The 14,164-nt window shown below is 40.8% G+C and overlaps 1 protein-coding gene across 2 annotated transcripts in view; it reads left to right on the top strand.

Moving 5' to 3' along the window:
* Window positions 1–14,164, top strand: part of LOC124136897 (long-chain-fatty-acid--CoA ligase ACSBG2-like) — a 58,761-nt gene that overhangs the window by 11,509 nt on the left and 33,088 nt on the right. For both annotated transcript variants that reach the window (XM_046502937.2, XM_046502932.2), the window contains exon 3: window positions 13,731–13,843. In XM_046502937.2, coding sequence (XP_046358893.2) covers window positions 13,746–13,843 — 98 coding nt within the window. In that variant the 5' untranslated portion in view covers window positions 13,731–13,745. The remainder of the gene's footprint in view (window positions 1–13,730; window positions 13,844–14,164) is intronic.

Below are 14,164 nucleotides of genomic sequence, written 5' to 3'. Positions count from 1 at the left end.
CAGTTTCATTGAATGGATAGTTAATCATTGTGGAGACACAGATAGATGTTAGCCAGATATGCTGCGCTGTATCAGTGTATGTTATGTTCATTAAATACCGGTGTTTAATATGTGTGTATAGTATGAAATCACAGAAGTCCAGTGTTTGATCTTTGCTTGTATCAAGTTGTGGCACACAGGTATGTTATACAGCTGTTATCTGCTGGTTATGTGTAAAATAAAACACGCCTCTGAGGTTTTGGTTGAAAATGTAAAACTGCAAGCAAGGGAAGCCCAAAGACTTTGCTCAAGCTCCAGATATTACTTTTTCAGCCAAAACATCGGAGGCGTGTTTTATCCAACTTATGGACCATTTAAAATAAGAAAACATTGAGATACCTCATTGTGAAACTATGCAGCGTGTCACACTGTGACAGTATGAAAGGAATTTGATCAAAGCGTGTGAGAGAGAAACCATGTGCAACATGGACCAGCTGGAATTATGACATGTAAGACTGAACATCTTCTCATCTCCTGCCCGGTGGCTCAATGGGAAAACAGTGGGTTACGAAACTTAACACAATATGTTTGATATCACAGGTTTGATTCACATCATGCCATTGTGACTTTTAACCAATCAAAACTTGTCAATCAAATATTGTTCATATCAAGAGGCCAGTTTATAAAACGTCAATTGTGTAACCTTGCTGTTTCAATTCAAATGTAAAACCTCGCAGCAGGTTTAGCAGTGAGCTATTGCAAAACCTAGGTTTAGAAGAGAACCGCTTCAAAACCTCGCTTTGTAAGAAGAGCTGGTGACAAGGTTGACCCAAGGTTGTCAGGAACTTAATGCAATATGGGGTAATACAATGATAGGTAAATAAGTCCATATGAAAAGCTCCTCATTCCTTGCATAAACTGTGTCTGCTCTGCTAGGATTGTCAAATGCTATCTGACTGAGAAAGGTTTCCAGGACTTGGAATCAACATTAGCGGCCTTGTTTTCAGGGTCAATTTTTACTCACAAATTTCTTTTTCGTTGCTGTGCAGGATCTTAGCTCTCTCCCTGAGATATTCTGGATTAGTGAAATGGATTGGATGTCTCTGCAGTTTTCACACGTTTATTAATATGAGAGCACAGCTGGAAGCCATGGCATCATGGTAATACCTTTTGATAATCTCCCTGATCGCAGTGGGTGTTAGGCTGTTAGATTTAAGTGTTACATAAATTATCATTGGCTTAGCTTACTAGACCGAACAGAATGTGACTAGACTCTGGCTTCGGACTAGAGGATAAGTCTGACTACTGTGTGCCATATGTGTAGTATCGGCCATCTGTTGGACAACTAGGACTCTGTCTTTCGACACATGTCATTCTGCTGGCCACTGGCCAAACTACCAGTAGTCATCCATTAAAGAAACTACCGGGGAAAATTGAAAAACATGGCCATGGCCCATGACTCAGGGAAAAAAGCTTTTTTCTCCGCACCATACTTTCAAGAATATGAGGATACTTGGGGCAGATTGTATTGTCCGAGAGGGTCAGCGCCTAATATATTCCCTGGTGATGACATCTTTGTTACAGCTAATGCAGGGCAGGACAGTGGGTAAGTTATGTATCATTCATTACAGTAGGGATGTCATGATTCATCAATGTATCAATAATGTACGCATTCTGGATTTGGATTCTGTTGTCGATTTAACTTAACATGCTTAAGAAAGTAAGCTTTGCTATAAATTGCCCTAATAACCACTCCGAGTAGTATAACTTGCTGCCAAATACTAAACAAAATGCTTGATGCGAATGAGTATAGAATAATTAACCTGTCATGTGAGTTAAACACAAACTGGTTGATAGCAGCTTCCAAGTGACCGCCAGGCCCCATGGAAACATGGAGAAATTGCAGATGCGAATTACGTATTGTGATCTGGGTTGTTATTTGACTCCACTATCTCAGGACACAGTTTTAATTTTTCGTTTCACGGCCCGCCACCCCTACTGAAAAGCAGCTGGAAAAGAAATAGATTAAGCGTAAACGTATTTATGTCCCCCGCCAGTAATATAGACCCTCTTATACAATATAAAATGTTACATATGAATTAAATATCTACATCACTGTCCAGCTGCAGTTACGGCAGAATGACTTTCATATAAATAAATAAATGATTGACATAGCTATTTATTTTCATGTTTATTTCAATCGACCCAGTGAAAATCTGGGGTAGAATAGGTCTTCAGCAACCCATGCTTGCTGTAAGAGGCGACTTTGCTTGTTCTAAGAGGCGACTAACAGGATCGGGTGATGCCTGTCCTTCTATCCCAATTCTGTGGATCGATGCGCATGATGTCAATCACTGGATTGTCTGGTCCAGACTTGATTACTTACAGACTGCTGTCATATAGCTGGAATATTGCTGAGTGCAGTGTTAAACAACAAACAAGCAAATTGTGTGGAAAAGCTGGAATAAATTCGTAAAACATAAAATTATAAAAGTGTGGCCTCAATAGTTTTTGATATATGAGGTAGGCATATCAACAACAAAAATCCAGTGGTTAGACCAGTGGAGGGTACAGATGGGTAAGTTCATGGGATTCTTTGAACTTGTTTTGACTTTGTCTTGGGTGAGGAAGAGTTGTAATTGAGACAGCATTCCTACATTACCTGGAGGGCTTATGTGACAAAACATTTCAGGTACAAAAATAGAAATAGATCCTGTGTGGCATTCATTGGAATATTCTCCAGGTCTGACATGTTGAGTAGCCCAGTAGTTAAGGTGTTCACTGATGAGATAGTGGACCTGGTTTGATTCTCTATTGTGTGTTGGGGACACCTGAGAGACAAATACTGTAATAGTGCTAAAAACACATTTAGACTTCATTTGGTCAGTCTACATTACTACGTAACATTAATCTAATGGTTCAAAGTGATGTAATAGTCGTATGAAAAATGGCACCTTGTTGAATTAAAAAATTAAAACATGTTAGGAACAGCTAGAGAACTACACACAAAATGGTGATCCATAATCAGTCATGGACACTGAACTGATGAAGGTTTTTTATTTTTGTTGATAAATCGTGATTAATGTGGGTGTGGGTTGAACCAAGTTGGACATAGTTGAAGTTCTATCACATTACTATATTAAGATATACACAGGGAGGCGAGATAAAATTCTTGTGAAACTAAGTGTGAAGGGTTATGTACGTGATGGAAGCGAGATAAAGCTTGACATGAGGTGCAATGATGGACAGTGATTGGGGGAGGGGGCAAAGTACAATCTGTGTCCAAGACGTGACGTTTGCTATCGGAACCTGCCATATCATGGCCGACAGACAGGCAGGTAAGGCAGTCAACATGGTCACTGGATAAACTGGGTGACTTATGGCCTGTTGTTGGTGATGTATATGATCATAGCTCAAAGTGGGGTTCTTGTGAGAGATGATTTATTGACAAGCCTTTATCTTGCAGTGACTTTGGTGGGGAGAGCTTTAAGAAATGAATATTTGAATTGAGTGCTGTCAAGATTTACCATTGGTTGGTGCATTTTATAGGGCTAATGTCGAAGGTAAGGTAAAATATGTATTTCTTTTCAGCTGATAGTGTTGAAAAAATCAAAATATGTTATTGTGGTCATTTATCATGTTTAAAAACAGCCTGATGAAGACTGTGACCAAGATTGTTACTGTTTGTTTGTGACTTGACCATGTTAACAAAACCCTGTTTCATTTAACTATTTCTCTACCCTGTGGGGATTTTGGGTTAGAATATGTCCCCAGTACGTCATGTTTGTCATAACAGGGCTTGGAATGGTCGTCTGTGACTTTATCTGATTGTCACTTGTTCATCTGGTCCAGATTTGATTATTTAGAGGCTGCCATGATAGAATATTAATTGGTGAATGGAGTTAAACAACTTTTAAAAATTCTTCGCTAAAGAACAAAGGTGCCTACTGTGCTTGAGCCTGTGATAATGTACAGCTTTAGAAATTGGCACAAGTCCTGTAGACTTGCCAAACTGCCAAATAGTTAAGGTATCATAAGGACTTGTAGAAATTTGCCATGTTTAAGGGTTTTGCCTTACATTATCATTGTAAGGGCTAGTTGACTAAAACTGTTAGTTTCTATCGCTGAAAGTACACTTTTTGAGTTTGCCTCCACTATGTGTAGTGTAATAAAGTATTGTTTAGGCCTTGAACTACACTACTCAAAGAAGTTGAAAACACCAGATTCTGTCATATGACTATAGTTAATCTGCAGTCTTATGAAAGAATCAGCTGTTCTGTAAGTTCTTCTGAGTAGTATACTCGGACACCGTGGTACCGCGGCATTCATCGTATCGCGGCATTTGTGATTTCCGATAGTTCACGCCTCTTAGCGGCTGTCTATTAATGCAAATCAGTAACCAGGAAGTGCTCACTTCGTAAACGATTTCAATTTCCTCGGAATGTTCCGTCTGCTGTAAGTAAGGAGTTATTAATGCGTTGATACTTACTTCTGGCATCATTTTTCATATTGCCTTACCCCCATCTATCAATGGCCAACGATATAACCCGCAGTTCCCCAAGTAGACTTTCTCTATCGACCTGAACCTGATCATCTGCATATTCATGGCGACTAATAAGGTAACGGAAGTTACGTAGTCCGCACATTTTTCCCGCTCTGTGCCCAGAATCTATTGGGAGATCATAAGGGCCATAATGCCAAACTTAGAAATACTTTCTTCACTAGTAGCCAAAAGATTAATACATACTTTGGGCATACTAGGAGTGCTTTTTCTATATTTATTGTTGACTTTTAACATTTTTCCATTTTGTGACAAATTATTGTCATCCAATCTTTTTTATAAACAATCTTAGAATATCATTTCTGCTATTTGTTGACTTATATAAACATTTTTCTCTTACTTTTCGGTCAATATGCATCGAATACCTATTACTGATAACACATTTAGAATTTTACTTGTGCTGTCTTTGCACTTGTCTGGACAAATCACTGATGTCTGGCATGATCATACCAAGTGGTTGGTAGAATTATGTCCTCTTTTTGTCCAATTCGGACCTCCATACACAACTTTTCTCTGTACCGCGATACGATGGAGTTCTCTCCCTTGTCAAACAGAGCGCGAGGCCCGGCTTTTACTCGTAGCTACCGACGTAAATATTGAACTTCTATCAGTAAAATATGCATTGTTTGATAAAATTAATGATATCTGATATAGAGAGCACGAATAATCAAAAAGGTGAGTGAGTTCATTTTGTTCCGTTTAGCGTACATGACAAGTACCACGATACCCCGAGGTTGCAGGCTATATATTATTACATCAAGCACTCAGATGCAAACGTTATTTCTTAATTCACTCCCAGTATTGTAATGTAATTGTAATGTAATTTTCCGTGCTGCTAGTTCTTGTTAACCAGACACTTTGAGTCAGGGCCTGGGAAGTGTCTTGATAACCCAGATCTCTGTCTCATGTAGAGATGTAGACTTGTGTATGTTATGCCTAGTCCGGACACTACAGTTGAAAGGTTGCGAAGGAATGCATGCCGTCCACCCATCCCAGCAGTATAAAAAAACACAAGTCTGGTGCACAGTCCCTGAACCATATTATTTCCCTTCCACCCAGTCATGTCTGTAATGCAAAAGCCTTAATGAAGCACATCTAGATGGCATTATTTGTTTCTATCAACATTATATACTCACTGACAAGACAAGCTCGGATACCATCATGACCGTACATGTTGGTTAATATATGAAGAATTACTCATATTCAATAGATATTAGATTGGTTTGGTGTACAAACGAACATACTGGTATGTTGTGTAAAACAACGCTTTGAAACGCATCACATATGGTGTCATAGATCCATGACTCGAAATGCACCATTTGTTTTGTGTAGGATTAGGGTGTAAAGTTTGGAAATCTCGTGCAGCATATTGTGTTATGAATAAAGCGCTCTGTGGTAACACTTGACTGATTGTAAGTTTTGTCATCAAGTGGTACACAATGGAAACTTCTCTTAATGTACATACTTCTCTATATGTTTCTGTGGTTCGCGTTTCTTTTGACAGTGAGTATATTTTCAGAGACCAAGCATTTGTAAAAAGAACTCTTTTCCAGATGTTTGTCTTGCTGAAGCAGAGGCTTAGTATTTAAGAAATGGACCAGAAAGTAGAATTGCTTGGTTAGGATATAGAGGTTATCACAGGAGTGTGTTTGGGGATGGTAAATATCCTGCATTAGGAATAAACATTGTATTTAGCGAGCCTTGGCGAGCTAAATACATAGTGTTTATTCCTAATATGTCATAATAATATCATTCTTTAATTCTGTGCTTCAAAATGGCTTTCCCTCTCTCACAAACATTACCGAAACATTGCGAGTTTTCCTGGAATGTGCACACAGGGTAAGTGATGTGTCAGTCGGACAGTGACAGTAGCCAATATAGTTCCAACTGAAATCTGTTTCTTATACAGTGGCGAAGCAACATATACGCAAAACAGCTATTGTTTTAAATCCATCGGTCTGTCCGCTAGAGTAACTGCACTTTGTCAAAGGGAAGCTACTCTAACCCTAGTCTATGAGACGTCATGGCCACGGTCAGACGTTGACAGTCGTTCTGTCCTGTCATAACGTTAAGAAGTGTAGTCAGATGTACACACGACAAAACAAAACAAGGTAACAATTCAAACATATTCCAAATCCAACTATTTTAATTTGTGGAGAAGGTTTCAAGCCGCAGAGGTCTACAAGCACAGATATGGTTACTGATCCCCTTTGGCTAGGCCTTGTGCCCTCTCCAAAGTTGCCCAAACTTATGAAATGCCTTAGCTACACGTCACAGTTCGAGTAAGACACTGATTTTCAGTATATTAGACTGTTCTTTTGATAATGATAGCAATTATCCCTGTAGTTTATCCAGATTCCCGATGGTTAATTCTGACTCGATCGTCGAATGACGAGGGCAAAGCCATGTTTGTTTATAAACAGTGAAAGTAGTCCCTACTTGACCTTTGATATTTGCATCTCTATCCGCATATGACCCCAACGGATATCGTTTTTATCCGTTGGCTTTATCCTGCCGAGAAACCTACCCATTATATGATAAAACAGGTTATTGCCCTTGTTTTACTATCATTGTTTGTTTGTTGTTTAAAGCCGCACTCAGCAATATTCCAGCTATATGACGGTGGTCTGTAAATAATCATGTCTGGACCAGACAATACAGTGATTGGCAACATGAGCATCAATCCACACAATGGGGATACGATGACATGCATCAACCAAGTCAGCCAGCCTGATCCCCTTATCCTGTTAGTCGCCTCTTACGACAAGCATGGTCGCCTTTCGCCCTGTAAACCTATTGATAAATATAGCCTGTTACAACTTGTCCAAGTGAATCGTGACGGTACCTAGGTGGTTGTATGTCCTTTGATTGACTAGGGGATGACCTTTTCTGTTGTGGTGTGGGTGTGAAGCTTGAACAGTTTATGCAACCGCTGTCTGTCTGACTGTATAATCTAGCTATGTCACGGTGATTACAATAGAGTCCAGGGTCAAGAGAATGATCATGTCCAGGTGCACTCATCAACCACAAACACCTGCCACTCATGAACTGATAACACCAACATGTTGCCTGTCTGCTTTGGGATCAGTGAGATGTCGGAGTGATGTCGAGATATGATTTAGGTACGCAGAGACTTATCTAGGCCTGCACAGAGGCCGACATTCGGTTCCAAGTCAGCAAATGAAAGTTACAATTTCCCAATTCCTGCTGTTTAATCATACCTCCATGTCAGAATGATGAGAACTGATTGGTCCGCGTGATCTTAATAAATTACTATATATCCTCTGGCTCGTGGTATAAAACCTAACAGAGGACGCATAAACCTCCATGTACCCCTCGTGATCCTGTCACAACTTATAATGTTTTAGCCATGTGTTTGCCGGGTCCAAACTTTTAGCAACGTGTTTGCTGGGTCCAAACTTTCAGCCATATGTTTGCTTGGTCTAAACTTTTAGCCACGTGTTTGCTGGGTCCAAACTTTTGGCCACATGTTTGCTTGGTCCAAACTTTCAGCCACATGTTTGCTGGGTCCAAACGTTCAGCAACGTGTTTGCTGGGTCCAAACTTTCAGCAACGTGTTTGCTTGGTCCAAACTTTCAGCAACGTGTTTGCTGGGTCCAAACTTTCAGCAACGTGTTTGCTGGGTCCAAACTTTCAGCAACGTGTTTGCTGGGTCCAAACTTTTGGCCACATGTTTGCTTGGTCCAAACTTTTGGCCACGTGTTTGCTTGGTCCAAACATTTAGCCACATGTTTGCTTGGTCCAAACTTTCGGCCACGTGTTTGCTTGGTCCAAACTTTCGGCCACGTGTTTGCTGGGTCCAAACTTTCAGCCACATGTTTGCCGGGTCCAAACTTTTGGCCACATGTTTGCTGGGTCCAAACTTTTAGCCATGAGTTTGCTGGGTCCAAACTTTTGGCCACATGTTTGCTTGGTCCAAACTTTCAACCACATGTTTACTGGGTCCAAACTTTCAGCCACATGTTTGCTTGGTCCAAACTTTTGGCCACAAGTTTGCTGGGTCCAAACTTTTAGCCATGAGTTTGCTGGGTCCAAACTTTTGGCCACATGTTTGCTTGGTCCAAACTTTTGGCCACATGTTTGCTTGGTCCAAACTTTCAGCAACGTGTTTGCTGGGTCCAAACTTTCAGCAACGTGTTTGCTGGGTCCAAACTTTCAGCCATATGTTTGCTTGGTCTAAACTTTCAACCACATGTTTGCTTGTTCCAAACTTTCAGCCACATGTTTGCTTGGTCCAAACTTTTAGCCACATGTTTGCTTGGTCCAAACTTTCGGCCACGTGTTTGCTTGGTCCAAACTTTCTGCCACGTGTTTGCTGGGTCCAAACTTTCAGCCACATGTTTGCCGGGTCCAAACTTTTGGCCACATGTTTGCTGGGTTCAAACTTTTAGCCATGAGTTTGCTGGGTCCAAACGTTTGGCCACATGTTTGCTTGGTCCAAACTTTCAACCACATGTTTACTGGGTCCAAACTTTCAGCCACATGTTTGCTTGGTCCAAACTTTTGGCCACAAGTTTGCTGGGTCCAAACTTTTAGCCATGAGTTTGCTGGGTCCAAACTTTTGGCCACATGTTTGCTTGGTCCAAACTTTTGGCCACATGTTTGCTTGGTCCAAACTTTCAGCCACATGTTTGCTGGGTCCAAACGTTCAGCAACGTGTTTGCTGGGTCCAAACTTTCAGCAACGTGTTTGCTGGGTCCAAACTTTCAGCCACGTGTTTGCTGGGTCCAAACTTTCAGCAACGTGTTTGCTGGGTCCAAACTTTCAGCCACATGTTTGCTTGGTCCAAACTTTTGGCCACATGTTTGCTGGGTCCAAACTTTTAGCCATGAGTTTGCTAGGTCCAAACTTTTAGCCACATGTTTGCTTGGTCCAAACTTTCAGCCACATGTTTGCTTGGTCCAAACTTTTGGCCACATGTTTGCTTGGTCCAAACTTTCAGCCACATGTTTGCTGGGTCCAAACGTTCAGCAACGTGTTTGCTGGGTCCAAACTTTCAGCCACATGTTTGCTTGGTCCAAACTTTCAGCCAAATGTTTGCTTGGTCCAAACTTTTAGCAACGTGTTTGCTGGGTCCAAACTTTCAGCCATATGTTTGCTTGGTCCAAACTTCAACCACATGTTTGCTTGTTCCAAACTTTCAGCCACATGTTTGCTTGGTCCAAACTTTTAGCCACGTGTTTGCTGGGTCCAAACTTTCAGCCACTTGTTTGCTGGGTCCAAACTTTCAGCCACATGTTTGCTTGGTCCAAACTTTCAGCCACATGTTTGCTTGGTCCAAACTTTTAGCCACATGTTTGCTTGGTCCAAACTTTCAGCCATATGTTTGCTTGGTCCAAACTTTCAGCCACATGTTTGCTTGGTCCAAACTTTCAACCACATGTTTGCTTGTTCCAAACTTTCAGCCACATGTTTGCTTGGTCCAAACTTTTAGCAACGCGTTTGCTGGGTCCAAACTTTCAGCCATATGTTTGCTTGGTCCAAACTTTCAGCCACGTGTTTGCTAGGTCCAAACTTTCAGCCACATGTTTGCTTGGTCCAAACTTTCAGCCATATGTTTGCTTGGTCCAAACTTTCAGCCACATGTTTGCTTGGTCCAAACTTTTAGCCACATGTTTACTGGGTCCAAACTTTCAGCCATATGTTTGCTTGGTCCAAACTTTTAGCCACATGTTTGCTTGGTCCAAAATTTCAGCCACGTGCTTGCTTGGTCCAAACTTTTAGCCACGTGTTTGATGGGTCCAGACTTTTAGCCACGTTTTTGCTGGGTCCAAACTTTTGGCCACGTGTTTGCTGGGTCCAAACTTTCAACCACATGTTTGCTTGGTCCAAACTTTCAGCAACGTGTTTGCTGGGTCCAAACTTTTAGCCACGTGTTTGCTGGGTCCAAACTTTCAGCAACGTGTTTGCTGGGTCCAAACTTTCAGCAACGTGTTTGCTGGGTCCAAACTTTTAGCCACATGTTTGCTTGGTCCAAACTTTCAACCACATGTTTGCTTGGTCCAAACTTTCAACCACATGTTTGCTGGGTCCAAACTTTCAACCATGTGTTTGATGGGTCCAAATTTTTAGCCACGTGTTTGCTGGGTCCAAACTTTTAGCCACATGTTTGATGGGTCCAGACTTTCAACCACATGTTTGCTTGGTCCAAACTTTCAACCACATGTTTGCTTGGTCCAGACTTTCAGCCACGTGTTTGCTGGGTTGCTATGTTAAATCGCTATTGCCAGATATTTTTTTCATATGAAACAATTTGACCAATCACAGCCGATGCTTCCACGTTCCCGATAGTGATAGTCAAACTACAACAAATATGACTTTCAGCAAGTCAAAGTATGGCATTTATGATATATAATTATCCATTCTCTACCCACTCAATTTAGCATGTTCCCCTGATGTATATCTATATTATGACCATCATGAATATGCTATCTGTATGTCCTGTTTGAGTGAGTCTAGTAACATATGCGCGTGTGATAAGAGGCAGTTTCTTTAACACTTCCTTGTTAAAGTTGATTATAAATGATGATGATACCAGTAAGTCTGTGTAAGTGTCAAACATCATAAACTCTCAACATCTTTATTGCTGTTTGTTTCCTTAACCACAACCAATCAGAGTTGAAGTAACTGTGGTATGTCACAGTGACCCACCAAGTACATTGTGATGCATGTCTACAAGCGGTTGCATTGCACTACTTCCCTCTCCTCCCTCCTCTCCTCTCCCTCATGTCTCTCTCTCCCCCTCCCCCCCCTCCATCAACTCCTTCGTCCTGTCTATCTCCCTTTGTCCTGAGTGTTGACAGTACTTTCAGAAGCTGACATTTATACTCAATGGACTACCGTATTTGCTGTATTACTTGCTCTGCTCTTGACAACTCTAGACTTATCTGTAAGTTATCTATATAAGTACCCCGTGTAAAAGTTTACATGGCAGTGGAGGTTGGGTGTATAATTGCCTTTTAACTATTATCGAAAAGGTTTTTCCTTCATGACATCAAAGTTTTTTCAGAGCCATTTAATCTCTGAAGACAAGTTTAACTTGTATATCCAGTAGTGCTGCCTTTTATCAATTTTTTAAGCGTCCAGAGTACTTACTACGACAAGTAAGGTGTTGAATCTGATCAACATACAGTGCGCACGTAGCCTGGGAAATGTATGTATGCTAATTTTTCTGATTTTATGTATGTGATGTTTGATTTTGGTTTGAAATTGCTGAAGACTTGCATTGTTTACATTTTCTGACTTCAGTTTATAGTATACATCTTGTAAATACAGTTATATTTGATTAATAGATTAGCGGTGTGATCTGGTCCTTCATGTTTGTTAGTATCACGAGACGACTGTGTGCACCATGCTGAGGACGTCAACATCTTGAACACGGTCTCTTGTATTGCTTGGTTGCGTCAAGTGGCTCCATAAATTACAGCTTTTAAAACTTCTTTTTGAAACATAAATCAGACTTAAACACTTGCTATTTAGATCATGGGCCTGTTGTCTGTCCTGTATTTTTCCCAGGGTAACATCTGGGGTCTGGGGTCACTGAACTACTACAGCTGATTAACACAGACATGGACAGAAGTTTGACTTGTGGAATAGAACCAGGGTGCACTAGGACTTTTCTGACATGGGCCTTTTATCTGAAAATTTCAAATATTCCAGAGGTACATGCACACTTGCCCATACAGCACAATCTTAAAATGCCCCATTGTCTTTGAAAATATGGGCCTTTTTTTCAAATTTAGGGGCTAAAAGCACAAGGCTCCTTCCAGAATTAACTCTGCATGCCATCTGTGTCCTTACCAGTTCAACCTTTTGAACCATTGCACTACTATGGGAAAATGTGTGCCAGGAGATATCGAAGGAAATATGATAGGCAGTTTTGCAAATATTTACAGTTTCCTTGTATTAAGTTATAACGAGGGGATAAATCTGATATTTGGACAGTTTGCGTGTACATTGTCCTTATTCTGGCAATTGTTTGCCCTGTATTTGTGAAGTGTGTATGCATGAATTGTTCAGCTCACTTGTACTTGTGGCTCAGGTAACAGTGTACTTGAGAAAGCCAGGTTTGGTTTCAGAAACATAAACCTATGTATAGACAGTCCCAACTAATGGTGACCCGTGAAGATCCGGGGCAGAATAGGTTTTCAGCAACCCATGCTTGCCGTAAAAGGCAACTATGCTTGTCGTAAGAGGCGACTAACGGGATCGGGTGTCAGGCTTGCTGACTTGGTTGATGCATGTCATCGTATCCCAATTGCGTTGGTCGATGCTCATGATGTCACTGGATTGTCTGGTCCAGACTTGATTATTTTACAGACCAATGTCATATAGCTGGAATATTGCTGAGTGCGGCGTTCAACAACAAACCAACCAACCAACCAACCAACCAACCCACCCACCCAACTAATGGTCCAGAGCTTTCGATTAACTAGGTTTGGACAAGACTTACACTTGGTCTCTGAGATATATAATTTTGACAGAACCATGTGCAACCAAGGAGCCCCAGTGAGATTTTATAAGAAGATTCAGAACGTGAAGTAAATCTAGACTTGCTTCATTTGAGGCTTTTGCATTACAGAAAGGGCTGGGAGGAAGGGTTCAGAGACTGTGAGACAGGCTACGTTTGGACTAGCAAGGTTTTTCTGTAAAAATGTCAATTGTTTGCTGTTTTGCTGTTGAATTCTCCATGGTTTCTTTGCATGCTTTTGGCAGATTTTAGTATAAACACATGGATTGTTATTAACTGAGATTTCTGGCCAGAAGAAACATTATTTGACCTGGGCTTGGGCCAGTAGCATATAAATATACACCACAGAATAACCAGAATAAAAAGTGAAAAAGTGCAGAGATTCTGCTCCTTATAAATAAAAAAAACTTTAAGAAATATGTTTGGTTTGCCACACAGGGGTGGGTGGGAGGGGAGCAGTTTTAACATCTCAGCCCAAACATTTCTTTTGTAGAAAAAAAAGCCACAAACTGCAATATATATTAAAATGAAATTCTTACAGTATTATTCTATGCAGATGCCAAATAGAATTTGTATCCTACCGGACAAAGATTTTTACAATCTGAACATGACAGACTATAGTTTTCTAATACCAGAATACATGTGTCTATTAAATCACCCCATCATGTGATAACTGTATATATCCCATGTATATTCCAGGTGTGTTAGCCTGAGATGTCAGTGGTGGGAATATCTCAAAGTAAACAACAGGTTGATGACGTCAAGGTCAAGGTCAAGGTCAATGGAGAGTTTGAGATAAACCATAATAACAGGTATGCAGTCTAGCAATTAGTGTAGTCGGTGTTGAAGGTGTAGTGTAGTGTAGTTCAGTGCAGACCAGAGTGTAGTAACCGTTTTTCTGGGCCCCCAGTCTATAAAAAGTTTCTTTGCACTGGGGTGATAATAACTCTGATTTCACAGAGTTCTGGATTCCATCATAACAGGGTTCTGGGTTCCTGTGTAACAGGGTTCTGGATTCCAATATAACAGGGTTCTGGATTCCAATGTAACAGGGTTCTGGATTCCAATGTAACAGGGTACTGGGTTCCTGTGTAACAGGGTTATGGATTCCAATGTAACAGGGTACTGGGTTC

This window comes from Haliotis rufescens, unplaced genomic scaffold, assembly GCF_023055435.1.
Source record: "Haliotis rufescens isolate VD_foot unplaced genomic scaffold, xgHalRufe1.0.p SCAF_1, whole genome shotgun sequence".
Lineage (NCBI taxonomy): Eukaryota > Metazoa > Mollusca > Gastropoda > Lepetellida > Haliotidae > Haliotis > Haliotis rufescens.
The sequence above is the reverse complement of the archived record's forward strand: the minus strand, read 5'-3'. Positions and strand labels throughout refer to the sequence as shown.